At 38.5% G+C, this 26,956-nt stretch overlaps 1 protein-coding gene across 5 annotated transcripts in view; it reads right to left on the bottom strand.

Moving 5' to 3' along the window:
* Positions 1 to 26,956, bottom strand: part of ADGRL2 (adhesion G protein-coupled receptor L2) — a 128,943-nt gene that overhangs the window by 65,020 nt on the left and 36,967 nt on the right. For all 5 annotated transcript variants that reach the window (XM_075156122.1, XM_075156125.1, XM_075156126.1 and 2 more), the window contains exon 2: positions 7,112 to 7,325. In XM_075156122.1, the coding sequence (XP_075012223.1) occupies positions 7,112 to 7,325 (214 nt within the window). The remainder of the gene's footprint in view (positions 1 to 7,111; positions 7,326 to 26,956) is intronic.

Raw genomic sequence — 26,956 nt, 5'->3', positions numbered from 1 at the left:
TCTCAAAAACATTAGTAAATTACCAAGAGAGGTAATTTCATACCCCAAACCTATAGTATATGATTAACTGTAGGCTAAACAGTATGCACACCTAGTAGAGCCCATTTCAGAAATCAGGAAAAAAAAAAAAAAACAAACAGAAAATCACAGGCTGAGGCATGTATTTTATATGATGCTCAAATATGCAAGAAACAGCATGTAATACTTAAAAATGTATGTATATGTATGTATAGTTATTTATATTTATTTTCACCCATGAACAGCAAGGAAAGACTGATGAATGTGTATATACCATCCTGCCAGATAAGATACACACTGACTTAACAAGAATTTGACAGTGTTTTTGCCAATAATAAAGTAAAGAGAACAACTTAAATATAAGATATGAAAACACTAAATAAAATATCAAGCTACACCCTGGTAAAATAATGAATCCAATCTTTTTTGAAGTAAACTAAATCTAAATTTTAAATGTCATTAGTTGGTATGAATGATCCTTTTCTTGTTTCCTTTGTAGCTTGTCCAATGCTGTGATTACAGCAACGCGCGTGTGTGTTATGTGCTTGCACACGTGTAATATAATTTCTTCTGCAGAAAATAATAATAGAACACACCGCAGAAAGATGATCAAGTATCACTGACAGATATTTCACCGTACCTGACTGCTCAGAACCTCGTAATATGAGGATTTGTATTTAATTTACTAAGCAATGCCATGATGGAACAACCCCGTTAATAAATCCCCCTATTTTTAATGAGTAAACTAGACCTACTACTTTCATATTAAGAATTAATGATAGTGAAAATGCACAATGCCAGATAAGTCATGGGTGTTACTGTTTTTTCTGAAATAAAGCCAAGGACTACGGTATGCTTCATGAATATTCTAGGCTCTGTGGTTATGAAAATAGGCTGTGTGCATTTCTGCTTTTTTCTTTACATTTGAGTCATAACTAAGTCTTGTGACTAACACATAGAAAACAAAACAAAACAAAACAAAAATCAATCTGGCCATGGCCTGGTATTGTGAAAAGCTTAGTTTAAAAATAGAGAGCATTTTAAGCTTCTGCTACATCAAAATACTCATGGGAGTGACTGCTGCACTAAGACCTACGTCTGTTTCAGAGGAGTAGAAGACTTCATTTTTAAAGGATGCTTAAAAAAAGATATCTAACGTTGATAATCTTGTACGGTAAATGTTTTGTGAAGCAGCTGGCATGCCAAAGCAAAAGAAGGACCTCGTACATGAGATACATCAGTACCACAGGAACTCCGATGTGCATAAATTCCGAGAACGTACCTTACCCACATCAGCCTGTGCTATCCTATCATCAACACCGGTATTTCCCTAACACGAAAAGGACAGATACACAAGCTTTTAATGACCAGAAAGTAGAAAAAGGCTAAGTATATCTCCTGTTCTGAGACACTTTTCACTATATAGTATCTTTGACAAAGGGAGGCAATCTTCGTGTGCAGAAGGAAAAGCAAGGGAAAAAGCAAGGATAGCAGCAGGGGTCAGCAGAGCCCTTGTCTAAGTCTGGCAGACCCCCGAAGTAAAGTGCGCCATTACCACAATCACAGTCATTTGTGAATGGCAGAGGATAAGATCCTGCCCATAAAAACTTGTTTTAAGTCACATTAAGAAATGCAAATCTGAAGCGTGCTACAGTTTAAACACAGAATCAACTGTGGGCCCCATCTGAGGAAGCTATTTTTGACTTACTAAAATGATTCTTTGTGTGGAAGTCTTGTAAAGGCTTGAATTCAGCTCTGCAGTGACCCCACAGCAGGTTTTGCCTTCTCCCAGCAAAGACATCCTGTACAAGGTTTGCTTTTGGCTACACCTTTTCACTCCGATGAGTGAGATTTATCAGTTAGAGGAGATTTACCCACTATCCATCCAAGCCTGGAGTCCAGCAGAAGATTTTCTTCATTCACTCACATTATGGACAGACCAAACTTGTTTTCAGTTGAAAGGACACTATACGGTATGACAATGTTTCCTCTGCAGACCTGACAGGTAGGAACAAGAGGGAGGGCTTGAGAGATGAGTTCTTCAGAGGAGAACTCATTTTGTTTCCTTTCAAAAATGTCTCACTCTCATTTATATACAGGATTTTTCAAAATGACATATATGTTAGACGTGAATAGGTGGAAAAGAATGAATATCTCCATTCTCCCACTCTCCCATTGGGAAGGATTAAGAACAAAATAAAGTCTCAGGAGAAGGAATGGATACGCTGCTTCCTCCAGCTTTCCCTCGATCACTCTGTGGGACAGGAGGCACTTTGCTTACATTTTGAAGACCCTCGTTTAAGCACAGCTGTCTTGCAGACAGATGATGGACGTAACAGGTTAAGAGTATTACCATGTGAGAAAAGTTCATGGTAACAAAAACCCAAGCATGAACTCTTCACTGGTGTCATGATGAACATGATAATTGAAGGTACATGTGTTGCATGTGCTATAGATAGGACAGGATACGTGCAACAGAAAAAACACTCACTGCTGAAGAGGATTTATTCCTCTTTTAATCCTTCAACTTTTCTGTAGCAATGTTTTAAAAAGGAAGGTTATTTCAAAAAATTACAGTTCCCTAAGTTCATCTGTTATACCTAACATATTTTTATATTTATGCTTGCGTATTATAATGAGGTTTGCTTTGTTTGTGCATATTTAAAAAGCAAAATTATACTGATTAAATATGTTTAGTAAAGGTGTAAAGATCACATAAAGCTACAATTATAGTATAAATTGTAGATGAAAACAGAATTTCAAGGCCATTTCAGTGCAGGATTGATGTAACCTCCTTTATGTTGCAGATCAAAAATAAATGGAATATACCAACTGTGAGATTATATTTTTCAATGTGGATGTTTGCATGGTCTGCAAAGTCTGTAGTTTTAAACATTTTCAATTTTTCCTCTTTTTAATGATCACAACTATGCTCTCTCTACAGAACACAGATCAGAAGTTCCTGTTTAAAAATTCAAGGTATTTTAGCCTTTTTTAGGAGGGAAACAATGTTTTCTTTCTGAAGTTATCATTAATTTGGCTGTCAACATTAAATGAATTTTGCGTTTAAGTAAATGATTCCATAGATTCAGAGTTAATAGGCTGTATTTTCTTTAAGTACAAAATGTTAATATTCTACAAGCCCCACCAATAGCTATAACTGTAAATTACTTAAAAAATAAGGTGTGCAGCTTGGAATGGACCTGACAGTTTTTTAATATTGGATTTCTCAAGATTTAAAATTATATTATTCAAAATTATTATCTGCAACACTACCCAAGTATTTATTTAAATACAGAAGCAAAAAATATCATCTAATTGCACTGTACTGGAATCACAAAGATAGTTACGGTGTCTAATCTTTAAAATAATTGGGAACTTTTCCTAAACAAAAAGTTTAGGACTAGGAAAAATGAGTCCTACTAAAAAAAGCTTATTTTTAATTCAGGAGAGAAAGGTCCCAGCATGCAAAAACACATCTTAGCAGCTTATTGTTCCACTATGAAATTACATACACAATACGCTTTTGCCTTTGAAATGTATTTTAAATATATATTTACAAGTACTTTTCAATATCTGTTATTATTTTAAGCTAATAAAACAGGAATCCAAACACTATGGGGTATCTATGTAACCCTTAGTGCCTGTCCTAACAAAAATCTATGCCCCATCCACCTGCAGTTGCAGAGCGGGGCTTTGAAGTTGACGCTGGAGGCAGAAAGTCCCCATAAATGCACAGGCAGTTTGAATATAACTCATGCCATCCACTTACAATGGAAGTGAACTTAAGACTAGGTCATAAGCAAATTTTATCATGTTAAATTTCAAATCTCTGCTGTGCCTGTAAAGAGCAGTACTAGTTAGCCTTATCAACTTCAAAGTCTCGTGACAGTTTCTGGCTACAGCCACACAAACACACTTTATGAGCGAGCAACTAGAGCAATTTCCTCAGGCTGCTTTGCATCTTCTGCTTCCCTGTTCATTTAATTTCTTTTAAATGAAGAGGAAACAGAGGAGATTTGTCCCTGCTAAAGGGCAGTGGAGCACCAAGGAGCTTGACTATTTTAAGATTTAACTGCCTGAAACGTGGGTCCTCTGCCACTCACTCACACTACTCCCTCACCAAATATTCTAGAAATAAGCTCATTTCTATACTCAACTTTAGCGCACGGTAGGATCTCTCAAACTTGACTGTATGCAAACGCTGGGGTTAATTATCAGAGAAGTGTGAAAGGGGAGATTTTCTAAAGGTCTAGCCTTTTTCTTCAAAGCTTTAATTTTAACCGTGCCAGTCTGAAGTTTACATGGAATCTAAATACATCTGAAAGACTTTATTCTAAAATAATTGGGATGTAATTTCAATCAGGGACTAAAAATTTAATAACTACTTTACAAAGGTAAAAGCAAAGCAATGAAGTCATTAGTGTTCTAGTTAGGCTTCCTAGGAAAGCATTAAGTTAAAAATCTTTTGAGAACTGCAGAAAAGAAAGAAAAGGGAGAGAGAAAAGATTAAGTAGCAGCTTGTTCTGAGAAAGAGGAGCTGATGCATCAGTGCATACTGGCAAAGTTTGTGTGCCAGTATCTCAAATTCTCTGGAAGGGGAGAAGGGCATGTGATTACATGGCTGTGTGTTAAACTGGAAACATCTTATTTTTCAATCTTCGGATTTCACAGTATTGATCTCATTAAGCTAGTGTTTTCACTTTGTAACTGCAGTAAATGCAGTTGCTGTGCAAAAGCTGTGGAGTACTGTTGCAAATGAATGATGAGTATTTAGTAATTGCCGTGGAATTACATTTAACTGCAGGTCTAAACTGAATTGAGTGGTCAAACGCAGTGGTAAAAACACTGCTGGCTGAAGTGATAAAAACATGTCATTAGTCCTTAAAAGTAAACACTGCAAGATTTTAAGAGGCAATGTAGAAACTATTGCTGCTTATTTCTAAAGGTATGGAAGAAAAGTTTTCCCTGTGATCAAATGTTCTAACAGATTATTTTTTTCTAGTCAGTTTAAAAAAAAAAAAAAAAGAAAACCAATGAATCTGAATAGTCCTTCAGTGAGATTTTTTCTATGCAATTGCTGCCATCAAAATACAGCTGATGTGATACTTTTAGATATCAGATCAAGGACATGTGCTGAGTACCAAACAACAGTTCGCCTTAGACAACAAAAAATTATGATCACCAATGCAGTTATAAATAAATGAGATACAAGAACTTTTAATATTTCATAAGAAATTTGCAATATTCTTCTATGCTTGCAATATAGCACAAATTGAGCAATTTTGAGAAAAGATTAAACAAGGCAAGAGACATCTTTTCTACTTTATGACAGGATCTGAGAAAGAAAACTATGGAAGCAAACTTCCAAATTACTATAAATGCCAGGCAAAAGTAGAAAACAAAGTGTCAAATGATCTTTGCCATTTGTTCAGACAAAAAAAAAAGTACAAAACCGAAAAACTCTCTCTGAGCATAGATATTCTGAAACAATGTCATACATGTGATCACATCTCCATTTTAATCTGTTGAAAAAAGGGTAAGAGTGGAAAATTGGGGAAGTTTAAAAATACTCTCTGCGATCATAAACTTATAGTTGATTAACTGAAGGGGAAGGATTGAAATTTCAGCCTTCCAGTAACAGTTTGATGTCACTTTAAGCAAGATTGTGCCTCTGTATTTGTCTCTGACTACCTTAATCTGTATATTTGCAATGAACATAAGGAGGACTTTGATCAAAACACAACATGCATTTTACACAACACGGAAGTCTACAGAGAGGCACTACATTTACAAAAGCAATTGAAGGTGGTTTCAAAGGGAGTTGACAGATTAGAGGATGATGACACTGCTGCTGCAGTCTCAATGGAAATCTGGCTTGATCTAATTAACAACAACGAACTAGAACCACAAAAAGATAATTCAAACATGATTTAGAGAAGTTATATTACTTTTTTACTAGCGTAACAATGGAGCCTTTCCCTTACTGATCATGGAACAAGTCACAGGTTGAACACAGAACAAGAATAGAAGGCCTGATATCCTTAATTTACCTCCAGCATTTGAAATTGAAGCCTGAGATCTAGCCCAAATATTTGACTACAGAAGTAGAAAACATCCATGTATTCATGGATGTAAGAGTCACACTCATTACAACTTGAGTGAATTGGGAAATCAAAATGGAAGATTATTTTTAAAACGTGACTATATGTTACTGAGTGCTACCATGCTCAAACAGAACACAGCAGAGGGAGCACAGCACGCAGGACGACTTGCATGTTTCATTTGACACATCTGTGTACATGCACCAGAAAGCTCCCAGGTTATTCTGATCCCCTGTTAAGATTCCTCACCCTAGGAAAAATGCACTGGGAGGAAAACTTCCCACCAATCCTGAACTTATTCAGGCTTGTAGTTTAAGGCAGTGACAATGCCAGTGACTGATTTGTGCTGACATTTCCACAACTGTCAGTATTAGGTGACTGCTGCCCGTATGCAGCCTGTAGCACAGGAATTTCTGTGAATCTTAGATCTGATGCACCTTTTGTACTAAAACTACTTTTATTGGCTCTTCTGACTGTCTTCTCTGAATGACAATCGCTGTTAATAAGACATAATGTAACTTGTGCTTACATGCACATATATGCTTCTGTACACAAGGTGTATAATGACATATAATCATCCTGGCATTTGATCATTCCAGCATTTTCCATTGGATGCATTTTACAGGTGGGAACTACGGCAATGATTTACTGCATTCATAGGAAATGTGTAACTTTGCCAGGGTATGCAGAAGTTACAGAAAAATGCAGCCGCCATTTGGACACAGGGAATCTCCAAATAAGTGAATTGTTCCATTCTCCTTGCAGTTATCTTCCTGCTTCTTAACTTTTGCTCATGGAATTTAAAAAAAAAACCTCTCTAATTGCAACTGGTAGATTTTATTTCCTTCTAATATTACTAGATAGAAATAGTATTACCTCAAGAGCAAACTGGCAACTACAACTCAGCATTTCCTACAGTATATACCTCTCACCATATTAATTCAGGCATTTTTCCTCTTTAGTCCTCAAAATGATATATGTATTTTTACCTTTGTGTCATAATTTTGTAGGCATCTGGAAGGAAGCATTCTGTGTTCTCCATCTGGAAGGGGTCAGCATCACAAATCTTGTCATCTGTCCGTCCATAGTTAGCGCTTTCTATCATAATAACATCGCTTCCTGGACACCGGAGGTCAATGGAGTAGCCTTCGCAGGAGAGCTCCCTCCTAACCAAACCAAACGGTAGTGCTGCTCGGCTGAAACCTGAAAAAAAAGAAAAAAAAAATGGGATTGAGCCTAAGGATATATTGCATTGGACTATTCTTTTTCTGTCACATAGGCAGTAACTGTCATCAGTGTGCTAAAGGAAGTGCACCTTTAAACAGTTTGACCTGGTACCATGTTAAGTGAAGCATCTTTCATCAAACTGTCACATCCCTACACCACTGCTGCTGTGTCCTTAATCTGGGAAAGGAGGAAATTCCTCTTCACTTCTTCTAACCCTTGCCAGGGCAGACAGTGGCGCCTGTCTGCCTGGCTACATTGCACGTTCCTGTTCCCACCTCTTTTCTCTCTGCTTCTTTCTCTCCTCTTTGGGCACAGTCAGACAGGCCGTGTCTGAAAGTGGGAAGCAGCAGTGGGATTTGCAAACGCAGAAGGGATTTAAAAAAAAAAAAAAAAACAAACAAAAAAACCCCACAACAAAAAACCAAAGCCATAGTTCCAACTTCACTAGTCTTTCTTAATTTGTATCTTCCTTTCTCTGGGAAGAGTTGGTTTCTTTTGCTTAACTATTTTATGTCCCCAGCATGGACGTGTCTGTGCCACCAGATCCAATATACACGCCGATACTTTACCTAGTTGAACTTCAGTCCTCCTTAGTGTGCCTTTTCCATAAATTAAACCACAGACAGATGAGATTTTGAACAAATATATAGATGATCAGTACAGCAAACTGCAGATGTGTACTGTGTAAAATCTCCCTGTCCCTCCCAAAAATTTTGTTTGTGTTTCAGGGAATTCTCATTTTTAACATGTTTTTCTGCTTGAGAGAATTCCTAAAAATAGGTAACTTCTCTAAGAGTAATGAAGCAGTATCAAATGCTTTAGAAACAAAACAATAGTCCAGACATGATCCAGATGTTTTGTCTTTTATAGACATTTCTTTGTGAAAGAAATATATTGCGTCAAAAAACAACAGCAGCTGTATACTACTTTCTTGTATACTTTCTTGTACACAGCTGCTAGTGTATTATTATTAAACAGAATATTTCTGTTTCTTACAAAATGTATGCATTACTGTTTTTTGGAAGACAAGTTGGGTAACATGATAGTGTTAAATACCTATTTCTTTAAAATAGTAAATCCTTCCTAAATTTTCAACAGAATCACAGATATTGCCTACTTTTAAAAAAAGTCATCTTAATACAGTAGCACAAGGCCATTAATATTTCAGTGCAGGCTGCTGGAGACAAGTTGTGACAGCAAAGAGAAACAGCTAGTAAGTATGGAAAGTTGGAGCCCTATGGTATTTTGATGGCAAAGAAAATAAACTTTCCTTAAAAAGTATGATGCGTTAGAAGACACAAGGAAGCAAGGATCTAAAAAGATCAAGAACAACTTGAGATAACCCCTTGATAGTAAATTTTCACATGAACCAGAGGCTGTCACTTCTTCTACTGAATTAATGATCTGTGGATTAAAACTCCTCATGTATGAAGACGATTATCTGTTAGGACTGCAAAAGAAGAGCTGTTGATAATGATCACGCCAGTGTCAGGATGTGACTCTCTGGCAGCCAGAGGCCATCTTCCCGTCCGCCCCTCCTCTACCTGCACGCCCCTACCTTCCCCTTTGCACCAGGACCAGCTTTTGTCCACCTTGTGTAGGAAAGTAATGCGAAGGGCCAGTCTGGCTCTAACCTCTCTCTACTGCAGAAGAACCGATGAGGTCTCAGAGGACCAGCGCCTTGGTTGGGTGGGAATTCACCCCGGCACAAGAGGAAGGCCAGAGTGCAGCAACCAGATCTGCCTTTACATCACATATCCTACATGAAATGGGTACCATTACTCTGCCAGTATGTTTCAGTATTTGTTAATAAGGGAAGAAGCCATACTGCTGTAGAAAGCACCACAGTTCCATCTCAAATTCACCCCTGGCTGTCAGTTTGGCTGCACAAACGATGTGCAATAGCAAACACTATTATTAGGGGCTTGCTGAAGTATCATGAGCTGAAAGCTGGAAAGAGCTAAAACACGAATCCATCACATTAACACCCTACATGTTCCTCCCATGCAGCAAATTAATACAACGAAGACAGAAGCTGCTCACGGCTCAGTGAGGGCGTGAAATGGGCACAGAGAGGGGTACGCGCAAAGCCCCCACCACACATGCATACAGCAGCTCCTTTGATTAATTACCATCATGACAGCCGCAGTGGGACCAAATATAATGCTGCTAGCGACTGCCATTCCTACATCCTACTGCTCCTGTCAAGTTTTCTGCCGTCCACATAAAGCTCATCCCTCCAGCTGGCGGAAGCGGTGCCTGTATCTCCTGCGCTCAGCAGGGCCCCCTGCCGCGCGGCCCGGCCACGGCCTGGCCGGGGCAGCCTGGCCGCCCCCTCCCTCCCTCCCACAGGAGTCCCGCACGCGCTGTCACACGGATGCAGAGCCCCACTTTTGGGTTTCGAGCAGCAAGGAGGGGAACAGCGGCTTTGGCTGTCCAAAGGGGATTTTTGCAGAAGGGCAGAGCGGGGAGGGGCGGGGGGGGCGTAGGGTACAGCCCCCGAGGTGTCGGTGGCTACGCGTGCAGCGTCTGTGCAGCAGCAGGTCAGACGTATCGATCGTTATGGGGCCAGCGCTGACAAACCCACACTGAGCTATCTGTGACAAGTACTGAACCCTTACTGCAGATCCTGCAGCACAGCCTCTGCTTCTGCTAGGAAATACCTTGATTCCAAATACCAAACCTCTGCAGTTTTTTACAGTGATCAGCTGCCTGCAAATCTTATTTCATCATCTATGGCAACTGCTATAAGTACTATGAATGTGTTTTATCCTGCAATTTTTCCCCCTGCAGCCATCCATGAGAAGTTCTGTATTAGGACAAACATTAAAAATACTAGAGCAACATTGGATCACTTCACAGGCAACAGAGGACACACCTGAGATTGTAACGTAGGTGTTATATTGTAAAAGCAGCAAGCAATAAAGCAAAACAAAGCAGCATGCATTAGGAGGGGAGACTGCTCTGAGGAATCTCTATGGCACAGAAAGAATTTTAACTGAATAAAATAAATAAATGTAAAGTCCACTAACAAAGCTGCTATGATCTTTATTCTGAAGCTTTATTTGTAACATTTTCCTATCAACAAAGAAAAAATAAGCATATCAACAAGCAAAGTGTAATTCAATCCATCTTGAAACCCTGACAATCGAGGAAAGAACTAGTGGGAGGCCCTGTGAGCGAAAAATCAATATTGCAGCTTTGTGCCGTGCAAATGTGAATACTGCCAAATAGCAGTGCTTAGGGTAAAATGAACTGTTTTGCTCCATTTTCTTCTCTCTGAACAAATGGTTTTGAAACGACAGCTTTTTTTGGAGCTATAAAATGTCAAGCAATAACTCCCTGCGCTTTAGGCAAGTGATTGGAATAAATACCTCTTGGCAACAGGTGCAATGACTTAGGACTGAAATTCATTTACATTCAGGAGATAATTCCCGATAAACAGATGCACTGCCACAGGATGGAAGTTTGAACGACCAGCATCTGAATGCTACTGCCTGCTTCTGCATCATTCCAGAGCTTTTTAGACGTAAGTATGTGGCTCAGTCAATAATTACTGTTGTCACTGGTAACTTTGTATCTCCAATGCAATTCCTCATGAATATTTTCAATACTGTATTTTCTAACCAACCTGTGTTCAACCCGCTGCTTGCCTTAATGCACCTTGCATAAATCTCTTTTGTTTGGCTCTCCTTCTGCAGTTGAAATCAACATTCCTCGTCTTCCTGCTAATTGCTTCAAGGCAAACTGTGCCATGGATGACACCGCTCCTGCCGTCTGCCGCCCAGGAACGCAAAGTGCTTCTCGATTCCAAAGACCTTTCTGGTGCCAGGGCTGGGACTTCCAGCACAACCTAAATATTAACTCAAGTAAGCGTCTATTATCAAATGCAGCATATGCTGTCTCTGATTCATTCGCCTCTGTATATATTAATCAGTGCTCTGTGTGGTTTTTTTTTAAATTGAATATTAATACCTAATGAGAAAAAGAGCGTGGTTTCTGTCCTGCTGACTATTTTGATTATAGAAAAGCTTCCTGGCAAACATACGTTTCCTGCACGTTTTATCTGCTCACAAATTAGTTGAGTGCAGGCTCTTTATTGAAACAAAATAACCTGCTTTTGTGAAATCGCATTTCTAAGGAAAAAAGGTAGCGGGGATTTTCAGTGGTAATATACATTCTTTAATGCTTTGTTGATCAATCCACGTAGAAAAACACACTGAGGAAAAAATCTAAATGAAACATGACAAACAAAAATCTTTCCTCTTATACTTTAGTCTATGAAATGAAAAAATACAAGTCCTATGAAAGAAATGTAACTCAGAACCGTGTTTCAGAAATACGTTAAATTCACATTTGGCTAAAAATCGTTTTATATACATTTGCAATGCCTTATTTATGGTTTTGGTTCCTTTGTAAGAAATTATTTGTCTTTAGAAAGATAACCTAAATTTGTCAAAGTGCAAAGAAAAGTTAATAATTCACAGCATCCTGCCCACTAGCATACCATCTTTTTGAGCTGTCAATAATAAGAGAGTGTGCTAAGTTTGGTAGATAAAAGCAAAAAGGCACCACCACATTTGAATGTTCACCCCATACAGAGGAAAAATAGTGGAATGTAAACAGGCTAACATCAGTCGCCCTTGACATCAGAAGGAAGGAACCTTTGATTAAAACTTAAAGCACAGAGAAAGTCAACATGGAAATATAAAATTATTTCAAAGAATGCAGATACTGGAAGAACTAAGAATCCAAAACAAATCTTTGCAGAAATAAATATATATGCCTCTGTGAGCAAGGAAATACTGCTTCTTGTGTTATTTGGCTCTAACAGAAAGGTCTTTTGAAAAGAGCACATCTTTTCAAACAGAATGTTTACAGTTGTCTCTTTCACAATCTCTTTTATTTTACCAAATCATGCAACATGATGATTCAAGTTCTACACAAGATGAAGTGATGCATCTTGGGCAGCATTTCAATAATATATGTTCAACAAACGCAAAGCCCGACGAAAACTGTGCTGAGAATCCTCTCCCTCTCCCAAAGAAGTGTGTACGTGCACGCTCGGAGGGTGCACTGAGACAGCTGAACATAACTTCGCCATCTGAAAATCATGCAAATGCTCAACATGGGCTCCGCAAAGCTTTTATAATTCCACAGAAAAGCCTCAGCATCCTGCAGTTTCTAAAGAATCCCACGAACTCTGTCAAGGGAGACTTTCCTCCCTGTTTCTCAGCAGCGTATATATTTCACACAGACAAGCATGTTATTTTGTTAAACAGCTTTTAAATTATCCAATCCTGGTCAACAGATCACTACCAACTACCACAAAGATAGAGGCAATTTAAATGACAACTGTGCTTTCTAATGCTGTCTTTGAAGTAAAAAAGTCATTCTGGCAAGCATGTCTATTAAAAGATTACATTGGCACAGTAAGAGCTTCTGATACTGCACAGAGGTCTGGAGATCACAACACTCAGATCTTCTTTCAGGGAAACCCAGCAGACAGCGCAGTGCCAGCCCGCGCTGCAGCCCGGCAGACAAAACCCCACTGTTCAGTCGGGGTAAAATTAGGCAGGAAGCGATCATTTAAAAAATATTCTCCTACAGCTGTATTCTTTGCCATTTTAAGTATATACTCATTATTTTCATTTAAGATGCTGGAAGGAGGAGACATCTAGAGAAAAAGGATGATTTAGTGAAGGAAACCTAGTTTCTTGTAAGAGACATTTCTCATCTTTTTTTAACTCATTCATACAATGGGATTAACTCAAAACAAGGACCATGAAAGTATGTTCATTATTTGAACTTCAACAGAGAGGCCCAAAGTCCTTAAGAACAGACTTGACCATTTAAACGTGCACATAAATTACAGTGAGGCAAGGCAACTATTTCATTGAATAAATTAGCTGTGAGGGGTGATTTTTAACATTGGTTTCTAGACTTCAGTTTCTCAGACATACCGTTTCATATTTTAATTACTTGGCTAAAATCTGGAAGCCTGTCTCTTACAAAATAGAAATATGAATTGCTATCAAAAAAAGCTTTTAGAAATACTAAGTAACTAATAATGGCCTTTTATCAATAATTTTGACATTTTATTAGACAGCTATTTAGTCTTCCAAAATTTTAGAATTTCAAAAATCTTTGTCAAATTTTAGTGTTTTTCAAGATTCAGTGTGAACAGCAGAATTACAACAGTAAGTAATCTTCTGTAATTATATACTTAATATTCAGTGTACATAAACATAAGGCATGGTATGTCTGATTAATGTAATTCAGGGCAGAAGCCTGAGTTACGCCCTCTGACTCACACCAGGACGGGTCCTGCCTTCCAGGTTCACTGAAACTTATTACAATTTTCCTTTTACGTTTTCCAGTCTCCATGCAATTCTCAAAAATATCCCTGTGAGGCTCTCTTCAGCAAAAAAAGAGTCAGGGCTTACCTGCTTTCTGTACCTCGTTGAATGATTCAGCAAAACCTGAAGTAAGCAGCAGCATCTCAGCCTTTTTAAGTAACCGCGTCGATCCCTCCTGTGTACGGCTGGCAAGGATCTCATTTAAATTCTCCTAAACAGCTCTCACCCCTCATTCAGAAGGGCAAGAATACGTCTCTGCAAGGTAGCAGAATTAAGGGGTTTTTTGGATTGTATTTTTGCTGGGATTTGTGTTTTCTTTTATTAAATAGCAGGAGAGAAAAGAGTTCTACATGGACAGACCTGCGAACCCAAGTCCTTCCAGAACAAGAACAGCCCAGACAGCAGCCATGCATTCATCCTCTTATTCGTCCATCATGTCTCAACCCTATGTTGAAGGAATCACCACTATGGGAAAAGAGATAGTTTGGTCTTCATGCCCATTTAATCCTTCACCTCCCTGCTGAGGCTGCCACAAGAGTGCTAATTAATGCTAAACCGTGAAAATGGGCTTCTGCACTTTGAATCCAGCCACACTGAAACTGGATAGAAACCACTAATTCCTTTAATGAAAGTCACCAAACCAGAGCCTGGTTCCTGGCAGCATTTTAGCAATGCCTACATATGGCAGATGGAAACCATGTGATCTAAACATGAAAGTCTAAATATCTAGTGTAAAAATATGCGTGTTGTTCAGTTCTCACTTAGAACCAAATTTTATTCTCATATGCATGCACCTTTCCCATCCCTTTCAGTGGGAGCTGTATGCATGAGAGCAAAACTTTGCCCTCTTGATCTAAAATTATCCCAGTTTGAAACAGTATTCATCTGTCAATGGTATTTCTTTTCTTTTGCCAGCCAGATGTCTGTTCTCAGGCTGCAAGAATCTCCTTCCTTTTTTCCTTCACATCATACACACTTGATCCTCTGCCAGCTCGCAGAAAGCACTCTACCCTTTTCCTTCTTACTGTTAAATACATTGCATCTTCAAAATTTCTCAAGGCAAGTAAGTCCCATGGTCTCTCTAAATCCCCCTGGAGGTTATCTCCAGTTTACCAACTGTGAACTCTCTGAGCACACCACCTGTCAGGAAGGAGAAGCTTCTTAATCAGAAACAACCTCCGAAACAGGGAGGTAAGACACACAAAGGCTGATGTGTCAGAAACGTTGTGTCAACAGGATTTCCTGTTGAATTATTTCCTCTGCACAGGATGCTGGTAGCAGAACAAAAATAAATATTCTTTTATTTTCTATAAAAATGTATTTTGACAACAATTTATATTTCCAGTTATCTCAATCATTTTTGATTGGAAACCATGTGTTGAGGAGGGGCGGGGAAGAGGAAGAAAGGGGGTATGATTTTCATCAGCAGTATTCAGAGTGAACAGCTGATAAAAGAACTATGCTTTTGTTCCCATCTTTAAAAAATCCAAAGCCTTGTCACCTCAGAAGTTGATAGAAACTATGCAGAGATGTACCATTTCCTTGGGAATATGTCCATTGGTGAAAGTTAAATCACTCCAGCAGGAGACATGCTGGTTGCCAATCATAACCCTTGGTGTACTGTGTACGTCTCTTTCTTAAACGAGTTATACCCTAACCTGTTTAAGAAAGCAAAACATTTAATCTCACTAAAATGTAGAAACTGGACCCTGATAATTCTGGCTCATTTTAAAGAAAATGTTATTCTACAAGTGCCAGAGTTTAAAATACCAAATATGGGCCTAGTGCTAAAAAATTATCACAGATTTAATTAAAAATATTGTATGATTGCTACCACATGGTAATATTTGAGATCACAGTTGTAAAATTTCAAAGGGGACATTCTCTTGTTTACAAACAGAAATATATATACATTAGAAATTGAATCAAGCAACAATGTAAGAGTTCATATACTCTCTTGTTTCAATAAAATGAATGGGGTGGAGTCAATTGTCACAGATAATTTACAGTGGAAAAATTATGTGGTGAATTTTAATGACGGCAAGCCACTTAAAGAGTGCTTGTAAGTATGCAAATAGCACAGCAATCCCCCTTCTTACTCAGTATAGCTTCCGAAACATTTCTGAGGACTCAGGAGTAGAAAGAAGAAACATAAAGGCTCAAGATCCCGCACATGAAACTGCTACACCAAAATACACAGTCATACCTTTTGAAAAAAAGGAGAAGAGCAATGTGATGAATGTACTTTAAGGTAAATGTGCCGTCATTTCAAATATTCCCACAAATAGAAATGAAACTCGGCGCAATCTCGGAAAATGCCTGTCAGAGTGAAAAGCTTTTCTTCCTGACCTTACCTTCTATGAAATAGTTGTAGATTTCTAAAGAGAGTATTACAGAGAGGAGAGGGATATACCATACACAGTTTCTACAACAAACTTAAGGTTCTGGCACATTCCGGGAATCATGGAATAATCCTACATAGATATTTGAGACCATCCTCTGAATACTAAATTGCATGAAGAAAGGAAGACTACTTAATTGTTTATAAATAAACACGTAATTTTAGAAGTCCTAATGAATATATGCAGTTCTACCATGCTCCCTGGGCAGCAGGGAGTAAGAATGGCCATAGAGGTACCACTTCCAGAGTAAATAAAGGAAATATGCACCTCTGCTACCCTGTCAAACTGCTGTTAATCACCTATAAAGGAACTGCATATCCATATGCCTTATTGCAAACACGAAAGACAAGGGAGAGGAAGTGACAAGATAGCTAAATTCCACCTGGACTCAAATTCAGGGCTTCTGAATTTGGATTCTGGTTTTTAATCCTGGAATTTGTGGGTCCCTCCCCCAACTGTCACAATGTGGATGCAAGAATGCTCTCAGCTTTTAGAGAACCAGCTAATGAATGCTCAAATGAAATAAATGAAAAAATCAGGATCCCTGAAATCTCTCCCTCAGTACTAAGACAGAAAGTAAACCATTTTCCGTAATTATGTGATGGGAGTTCCATAATTAATGCTATTTACATTAGAGAGTAACAAAAGGGATGAATACACACTGTAACACAACACAGGAAGGAAAACTTTGCATCTGCTCGTTACTTCCACTTAGAAGCACACATCTAATAGCTGAAAGACTGTGCTTCCAAAGTTGTTCATTGATCTTAATACAACCAATAATAAAGGAAAGGATTAGGAAAGCTCTGCACTAGACCAGTTTAAAAATCATCATTAGGTGCTCAAGTATAAGCTCAATATCCAGCAAGACAGAAGTACTGCACCGGTACTACAGATGTGGAAGGTGAAGTAATTTCCTCACTAATTAATGCATTTTACATAGTGCTTCACCATACCAGGTCACAGTTTTCTTTTAAAAAAATCTTTTTCTACGTATCTAAAGCAAGTATTTCAGGAGGAGGCAGCTGTGAAGTATAAAAGATCTGATTGCTCCACTTTTTTCCACACCACCTAAACCGACACTTTCCTACCGAAAGCGCCGTGTTCTCCTGATACATTATTTAGATGTACAAACAGGCGGACGGCTTCTGCAAGTCAGAGGGGACGGCTCCCGATCTAACCGCCGGGGCTGCCGCCTCCTCACTGTCCCGGCGCGGCAAAGCCAGCCTTGCCCGGCCAACTGCCAGCCTCTGCTCGCACCCACAGGGTCTCTCCGCTCGTCGATCCGTTTACATTGTTCTTTCCTGTACAGCGGTGAGTTTTATTAATCAAGATAATTTCCAGAGCGAGCTCAGAGTGTGATCAAAGCAGCCGTTATGGCAGCGTAATTGAGGAGGGAGTTGTTAATCTTCTGGGGATGCCAAGGAGGGAAGGAGAAGGTTAGGGGTGTCCAAAGGAGGCAGGAATGAGCAGGTGTTAGGGTAACTATTTAAATTAGGCATCCTGACATAATCATTTATAACGGAGGGGTTAGACTTCCTAAAAGGCACTACAGCTGGATATCCTATCTATTCTACTCAGTAAGCAAGCTGCATTTCTTTTGGTACCAATAGTGATTTTAGTAAGTCTGCACTACTGCAAAGCAAGCTGTATTTAATGAAACTACTCTCTGCAAGTGATACAATCCCACGGTGGAACTGCAGTGCCTTTTCCGTCTCTGCCACTGCTGAATTTGAAGTCCAGATCCTTACCGGGTTTCAGCAACGTATGGCCCATGTTATCTTTAAATCCACAATAAAGACAATGTTTGAACTCCAAAACCAAAAAGAACCCTACTTTTGATGATGATGATGATGGTTTTCATATACACAAGCCTCTAGAAGATTACAAGGGTACTTTATGAATCAAATGCAAAATACAGAAACAGTATTATCTCCCACTGAAATGCTGTCATCTCTGAAGGATGTGTTGAGATCCAACATTATACAACTCTTCATAGTAGCAATTTTGTAATATTTTATCTACTTGAAAATAATAGGGAATTTTAGGTAAGCAGAATCTTAATTACCCCAATTAAGTTCTCATCCTACATCACTAATGTCATTGGGAGCTTTGTCATTAACCTCAGTGAGTGCAGAATAGATTCCTTAGAATTTAACCTGGACACTCAATATTCTTGTTCTAATGAAAAATGCATTAATGAGCTTCATTATACTACTCCATTTTAAAGAAGCATCTTCAGCAGTCAGTTTCCCTCAACAGCCTAAAGGAGCACTGGTGCATTAGTGAGCTAGGACTTGACACAAGAGTATTTAGGTCACTGTAAGTCTTTTTATTGACTCAAGGAGCTTCACATTCAGCCCACCAAGGGAAGAGCAACACCTATTGACTCACTTCAGGAACTCCCTGCAGTAAAGATGACAAAACGTGTATAAAATTTTGAAATTAAAACTGGGGTGTTACAGCTGAAAGACTATACGTAGTGAAATAAACACAATTAAAACTAAAATTCCTCCCTATAATTAAAAAATAACACAAATTTTCTATGTAGTCTGCATGGAAGATCCTCAACCCATTTTAATCACTACCTTTTTTCCAGTCATCTACTGGGACACATTATGGGAAAACTAGCGATCTTCTGTGACCTTCATTTTATTTTATTAAATGCAGCAGACACCTCATGATGAATATGAAATAAAAAATATGCAACCCAGGAAAGTACTTTAAGAAAAAATGCCCTTTGGAGGACCCAATTTCAGTCTTGATATATAATGACGCAGATTTGCCAATGACATTTGAATAAAAATCTCTATTATATATATTATTGTGTTCAAAATTCTATTCTGAATTACTAAATTTAGAACAGGCCCTGTAGGTCACGATTCAGCCACTGCTTTATAAATGTGGGAAATACTATTTGAAATATATGTGAAGTTAGAGCAGATTAACTGTACTTCCCATCTTTAGCAACATTTTAGGAGAGGATTTCTGTTTCAAATACCTATCTAACTGGTAGTAGTAAAAAACCCCCCAAGTATCAAAATACACTCTTTGTTTACACAACAGTGGCTGATGTATTGCTAATAAAGCCTTCAAGGAGAAAATAATGTGAATTGGCCACGCAAGAGAAACTGGCATTTGCAGATACTATTTTATCTTTCCCATAGCTCTAAGGACAATTGAGAAGTATCACTTGTTGCAGTCCCTTGCCTTTGAAAAACTGGAGGGGGGGGAGGCTGGGGAGGTGGCGAGTGCAGATGTCTATTATCCCTGCTAGTAAGCGCAGATTAACAAGTCATCGCCCAACATAATATCCATTGAATTTCAGTTAGCTGCTGTCTGAACAACCTGCCTAAAATTCCAAACGCTAAGTGCGGAGCCTAATTTGTAGTTGGTTTAGAGCCACATCAATCTGGGATAGGTGTAGCTGGTCCTAACAATAGAGCAGGGGTATTTGAATTTGGAAGGGAGGGGACTTACGGAAATCCCTCTCCCTAATTAAATCAGAGAATGAGAGTTTGAAGTGGTAAATAATAAATCACAAAGAATCCTCAATCTGGTTGTCAAGGAAACCAGTATGCTTCTGCCATAATTGCTGTGAGCCCAATCTTGCCCTTTTTGACATCAAGCCTTATCATGCATTCTGGTCAGAGACTGAGAAAGTAGCTTTTCTATTCCTCTCAGGCAACCCTGTAACTGGCGGTGAGCTTGCCCGCGCGGGGCCCACCACCGCGGCACCCAGCACCATCCGCCTCCTCTCTGCAGACCGTCACTAACCAGCGAGCTCCAGTAGACTGCCATCAACTCTTGGATTAGAAATGGGACCGACCAGCTTGATCATGGCATTGGAAGGTGTCAGCAGCCGTGTTTACTAGAAAGGCATTCCTAATTTACTGTTGCTAACATTTTGAGCCTGGTTATCTCGGCCTGTCACAAGTCCCAGGAATTTCTAGCTCCCCTGTGCTCCTACTCCCCTGAGCACATCCCCCTGGAAGAGGAATCAGCCGTTCATTTTATTCGTGGACATGTAAGATGCTTGAGAAAGGACGAACTGGGAAAGGGAAGTACACGACAAAATATATGCTTTCAAAAGCACAACAAAATAGATTAAAAATTGACCCCATGCCAAGTCATTCAGATAGCTTACTGTATCATTGTCTTTTTCCTCTGCGATGATAATTACCTTTGACAAAGATATCCAAACTTGTTTTTTCCTTCAGTTTTTGGTGTAATCACACATCACCACTGGACACACACCAAACTTTGAGCATAAGCAATTCTCAGTACTTCAACACCAGGAAGGCCAAAAAGGGGAAAAAGCTGTATTAATGTCTCTATCTCATCTTTCAAGAAATCCTGAAGCAGGTTTTAGAGGAAGTATCTTCAAAGTAAGGAAATACGAGGAACAACAGGCAAGTACATTATGTTCCCAGCTGACTTTAAGCAAAAGAGAGACAGGGAAGGATTGTGGAAAGGAAAAAAAATTAAAATCTCTCTTTAGGAACAACAGAGAGAAAAAGACTACCAGAAGGGTTTCTAAAGGAAGAACTGCAACTGATTCTTGTTTGAAACGCTGCAACTAGTTGATTGTCTCCTTGCTATTTTACCAATGGATAAAACTTTTAATTCCTAATGCTATTCCAAGCAACAACCACCAAAACCAGTTTCTTTAATATATTTTTATAAATTTAATGTTACCAAAATACGTCAAAACTAACAAGACTGATAAACCCTAGTGATTTTAATCCTTTGCTATATGCCATTCCAATGATCTTTGTTTCTTTCAGTATTTAAAGAATGCAAAGGATTCAGCTCAGGATACAAGTTTCAATGGGACACTCTGGATACCAATTATATAATTCCTGAAATTTGTCATGACACCACATTTGGGTAAATGTCATTTACAAATTTATTTTTATCCATTACTCAAAGGGGTCTAACATGTTAACAGCACTTTCTTCTGTCTGTTCAGCTACTATTCAAAGAAAGCTATTTATTTAGTTTTATTGGCTCTAGCAACTGTCATATCTTTTTTTTTTTGGTTGGTAGAAAAACCAAGCATCTCAAGAAAACATATGGTGTGACAGTTTTTCTGCTGTAATACTCAACTATTCCAACGTAAACTAAGGACATTGGTAAAAACCTTTGTTCAACAGATCTGTAGACATGCAATGCATAACAAGCAATAAATGCTTGTTCCAGAGCAGGCTCAATCAAAAACAAAATAAACCCTCCTCCAAACCCAACCCAAATCCTGTCCATATTTCTCTTCCCAGGAAGCACAATGTAGGTGTTTGGTAGCTAGGACAGCTCAGGCAAATTCAGCTTTGACCTTTGATCCACAACAGTTCATAGGATCAGAGCATCATGAGATAATTCAGGTTGAAATGGACTCCTATTCGCTCAAAATATTCTTTAATCCAAATACCTCTTCCAGCTATAAAACCTAAATCACATATAGGAAGAATTATTCCTACATAAATTTAAAAACTGAAGCCCCCGTATTTGTCATCCCAGTTAAAAAGGTACAATTATGGATTAATTACAGCCAATTACAATAATGCATATTAATATCTGTATCACTTTATATGCCTCTACAACTCAATCACCTTAAGGAAAAAAAATGAAAAAGACAAATAAAGGTTTCCATTAGAAAAGATAACGCAAAAGCAAATGAATGTGCCATTTGGGTATAAACACATTCATTTGCAAAATACGCATGTAGCATCCATCAGAAGAAAAAAGCCCTTTAGCTGATTTACAGATAATTTACTATGGCACGCTCTTACCACTATTTTGTTCTTATTTGAAAAATTAGCCTGCATTCCTGAGCACAATGACAGCAACCAGTTTATTTTTATGTCTTTTGCTAAATTTCAGTGATCTTGAACCTTTAGGGCTAAACATCTCTATGACAATCTATTTCTGTCACCCAAGAGTTTCACATTCTTCGAGATTCAAAGAACGGTGTCACTGGCTTTCCCAGTGACACAACATGCTGGAGGATATTACCCAGACCCTTCTCCGTCATAATCCACTGTGAAAAAAATACCCCCGTCTCTTCTGCTGGTAGGAAGCCATAACAACCTGGTATTTCTCCTCTGAACAATTTTCGAGGTGGTCAATTTGATTTTCAATTCTTTAGAACTTCTATGTCCTCTGAGCAGTCTCTATCCATCATCTTTTGTCTTCACCTTTTTGCACAGACTCCTGCAGTTTTGAACAAAAGCCTTGAAACTTCTTATTCTTTACAACACTAATCCCTGGACTTCATTAAACTTTGCTATTATGCGGGGAATTTTTGCAGGGCATTATTGGCTCTTTATCTGAAACCAACTTGTTACTCATATGGTATGAACCGAAACGGAGGCAGTTTGCCCCATAGTGGTGGAAGCCAAGGGTGTCCCACCTCTTTATGTCTATGCTAGCCCGCATGGCGCAGCAGCGGGCATGCTGCCTCCCTTGCTGCTGCAAACTTCAACTCACTGGCTGTACTTCAAACTGGTCAAAAGCTGTGCTGCAGGGTAGCGCTGGGCTGACCATCGACTGTCGCCAGATCTTGGTTTATTAGGTTGGGCGTGGTACCACTAAACTCTAGATAAGCAGTTTCCGAACAGTTCTGAGCTCAAATGCAATTTTAATATGTCCTTGTACAGTATCATGCAGAAATATCCACAACTCTCTCCTGCAGTAGTTATGAGAGATGGTTATTAATTTTAATTGGCCTAAGCTACCTTTTAGGGAAATTATATCTTCAGGCTTCATCACCTATCTGAATAGCCTCTTTTCGCAGTTACCATTGCTATTCATCTACTGAGAAACACAGGCAATGTGTTCTGTATTTCCTCACAGATTACCAACTATATTAAGCAAAGATGACTGGAAGCAAAACAGAAATAAAAAATTAAAGGCACTTTGAAACAAACTGGCTGTGATGCTCATTTATAGGCAACTTATCCATAGGTCTCTTTCTGGAGAGTAGGACGAGACTGAAAACAAACTCCAAACCAGCAAACCACAGCACTCCCCTTTGTGAAAATTACACAAACTTTATGTTGAGGAACAAGCTCTGGGTGCAGGATAATGTTCCAGTGGCTCTTTTCTTTCCCAGCTCTCCTTCCAGGTCCCTGATGGAATTAGATGTAGTTCACAATCCCCCATTTAAAACAAAAATGAAAATTGTCTTGGTATCAGATTCAACATAAAAACATCCTAGCTGCATGGGACTGATAATTTTAAAGGTTACCACTGCTAATGATTTTGAAAGACAAAACATTTCCCATTGTCATGACAATTTTACAGACTTATAAAGCAGAAACCCTTCGATTTACAGTTCAATTTTAAGCATCTCCTCTTAGTCTTTGGACACTAACCCTGTAACAGCCACAGGTGACAGTGTATCAGAAGAAGAACCGAGGGTTATCTCACCCAGGTAGCTAGTGAGAAGCTTTACGAGGGCTTTCCCATCACCTTTCTTCACCTGCATAGCAATAAACCAGCCAGTGGGACAGACACAAGAGCTAAACTCGTTCAAGTCTTGCTCAGTAGGGTTGCTGGAACTAGGACATCGCAGAATATCATATTGGAGTCAGTTTTACCACGAAAAACAAATTTGGCACCAATATGAAATACCTGAGAGTTTGGAGTCTAAAACTTAATCAGTTCTGAAGGTCTGTGCTTTACGAAAAGTAACCGCTAAGCCACCAGCAGAATAATTCAATGAACTGGAATCTGTGGCTTCAATTTTTTTCTGAAAATATCACATTTTCTCTTAGGCTTGCAAACAGTTTGAACAAGTGGCCTTTGCAAGGAGTAATTTAGTAAACAAAAAAATATTACCTTGTGAATTAAAACTACTTTAAATAGAATCTATTGTGACCACAATTCATATTAACATGGCAAGCTCTTACAGAACGCCTTTTCAAGGAAAGAAATATATTCCTTGTGTGTTCAAGTATAGAGCCATAAACCATATGAGACCCTATTTATTTCAAATTTCCCATGATGCCATTTACACCAGCTTTTAACCTTTTATGTGACATTGAGCTATTTTACAATCATAAAATAGTAGAAAAAACGACCTGTTAATTTGAAAGGGACACATTACAACATCTCTCCCCGGCACTATAATGTTTTAATTTCTTTTTTCAAGGCAAACCAGTTGGAAAGTGACCATCTGCTAGTCTGTTAGCACTATTCAAGCAAAGTAATGTACAAAATGTCCTCCTTTCCCAGCAAGAGTAGGACCATTAACTGAAAGGAATTTAGGATATTGCCATCTGAGTTTAACAGATTGATACACAACAAAATAAAATCTCCATTTCTTTAACTACTGTTAAATATACTGACTATAAGGTGATGATACAAAACTGCTGCACATTGTGTGACACCTAAAGTAGTACAAGAAATCTGAACCTTTCAAAAAAATAAATTAGTGTTATCAAATTTCCTATGCAAATTGTGTTCTTCTATTTTGAGTGTTAAGTTAAATGCAAGCACAGTTTTACAAGTACGGTTCTATTTCTCACTTCAAAATACACAATGTGTTTTGGACACTGAGTAAGTTTTCAATATCACTTAAGGTTTTGAATATTTCAAAACAGTTGATAACGGCAGTGAAAGAGGAAACTCGACAAGCTCTCCATGCTGATAAATATAGAACTTTTTGGATGAGTAGAGCTCAATGGAGCCGTAATCTTGGCTGGCACCTGTACATGATACTGTAACACATACAGCTAGAACTGCAAGTTTGTGAGAATAAATTAAATTAAATTCACATTCATGTTAGCACTTTAAAAGATGTTGTCAGTACAACTTTGTATGCATGCAAGCCACTGCACTTTTGAAAGTTTTACCCTAAATGTTTAGAATTCAAGCACGCTGTCTCTAAAAGTTAGGAGATACACTGGCCATAACTTAATTGGCCTTTATCCACATTATTCATGTCTGTACCTTCTCAACATACCTAACTAAACTGCAAATTAGGCTGAAAATGAAGTAACTGCACCTCAAATTGTTAAATTCTAAAAGAGTTTATTGTATCTTGAATTCTGAAATATAGCAGATGTCAAATGCCATTACCAAAATGTATTCCACAGTTGCCTTAAATCTACAGTATATTTTACTTTAAAAGCATTTTTCTCTTCTCCCTCTTTGTAGTTTCCCTCTCCCTATCAAAAAATAATCAAGCAATTCAGGAATTTACACTAGTAGTAAAATACTTGCTAACTATAAAAGACGGTTTCTCAGTTGTTTTTTGGAACAAATAGATCTTTTTGACCAGTTATTAATGATGTGGTATTCATAGCCATTTGCCCAATAAATGTGTAAGTCTTACCACTTTCCTTATTTTTATTTATAAATTTCATAATGGCAGTAGGGCACTTTAAACTGTGTATTTCTCAGGGAATACTGCACTTCAGGGACTGTTAAAGTCACTCTGCCTTCAGCCTTTTATCACCCTACATGAGGTACAATAAACACTGAGATATGTGCTGCCTATTGTGTGCCTTGTTATAAAGTTCACGTCCAGCAATTCTCCTGTCCTTTCTGTTTGAATTTCCTTTCTTCCCAAGCCTTTCCCAGACATGTTCTCAGCAAATCTAACTGATTCGTAATGATTTTGGACGACAGACTGGTGTTGAGCGGTACAGGCTCAAGTTATGCAACAGCCTCATTCACATGGCTAAAAACTCACCTACTGCGTACTCCATAAAGTCATGATTAGGGAGTACTGCTCACCCACATGCTGGATTCTGGCCCTTTTTGCCTAAAATCTTCCACTATTCCGTAAGAAGTTTCCTGTGCTCTTTATTGGTGTTGAGTTTTCCCAATAACTACACATTACCAGACTTCAACTAAGTCGAGTAGACCTTGCTCATGATGCTTCTCGGGGTTCAGGGTACACTTTTAATGGAAATTCAAGGAAGGTTGTATGTCATTTACGTAACTTCTTTACCAAAGAGTCTGATAATTTGGTGCTATTTTGCAAGGTGTAGAGAAAAGTTCTAGTCAAGCAGTAAACTACAAAAGCTATGCAGAAGACGGAGTGATCCTCCAAACGTGCCTGGATGCCATTTAGGAATTCAAAAGCGACATTACCTACAATTGCCTTAGTTCTTGGACCAGCTGAATCAGACAAGAGGGGAAGGCCAGATGACACTACAAACTTATCTTGCTGTGAAGACGTAATTGTTGATTCTCTGTGTGGCTCTAATTGTCATACAAAAAGCGAGGCACACACGTAAATATGTATTTATCTGCCATTTTGCCAGTTTTATTAAAAAACATCAATAGTTGATCAGCTGAAAAATGTGTGCAATTTTGAAAGGCTTTTGAAAACATACATGTCTGACTTGACCTTATGACCATTTTCTCCTTCAGGCAAACCAATATTATAATCAGAACAACACAAGAGGATGAACATTGTTGGGGAGTTGCTCACTGTGCCTGTCATACCCCGTTAATGCAACTTTGATTTGCCTTTGTTCTGACAGTAGCAAACAGCTGCTTGTAAATGAGCCACAGTCCCTGGGCTGCCTCCCATTATTCCACACTTTTGTTTGACAAGGTCACTTGCTGTGGGGATTTTGGGGAGAAAGAGTGTAGAGCCTATAGAATTAGAGTTAAACCACAGGCAACCCAGCTTGAATGCTCTTACTATATTTTTTTTCATAGCACCAGCAAAGCAGGAATAACAAAGAGAAAATCTTTTGCTCTGTGAGCAAGTCAAACTTCTCTTTTTCCCAGTGTTGATTTCATAATCCTAAAACTATCTTATAAAAAGCAAGTCATGTTTCCGTAAATCCCCTTTCATTCAAATCTTAACAGAATTTATATGAAAGAT

Source organism: Calonectris borealis, chromosome 8, assembly GCF_964195595.1.
Source record: "Calonectris borealis chromosome 8, bCalBor7.hap1.2, whole genome shotgun sequence".
NCBI classification, from domain to species: domain Eukaryota; kingdom Metazoa; phylum Chordata; class Aves; order Procellariiformes; family Procellariidae; genus Calonectris; species Calonectris borealis.
This window is presented reverse-complemented; position numbering and strand designations above follow the sequence as displayed.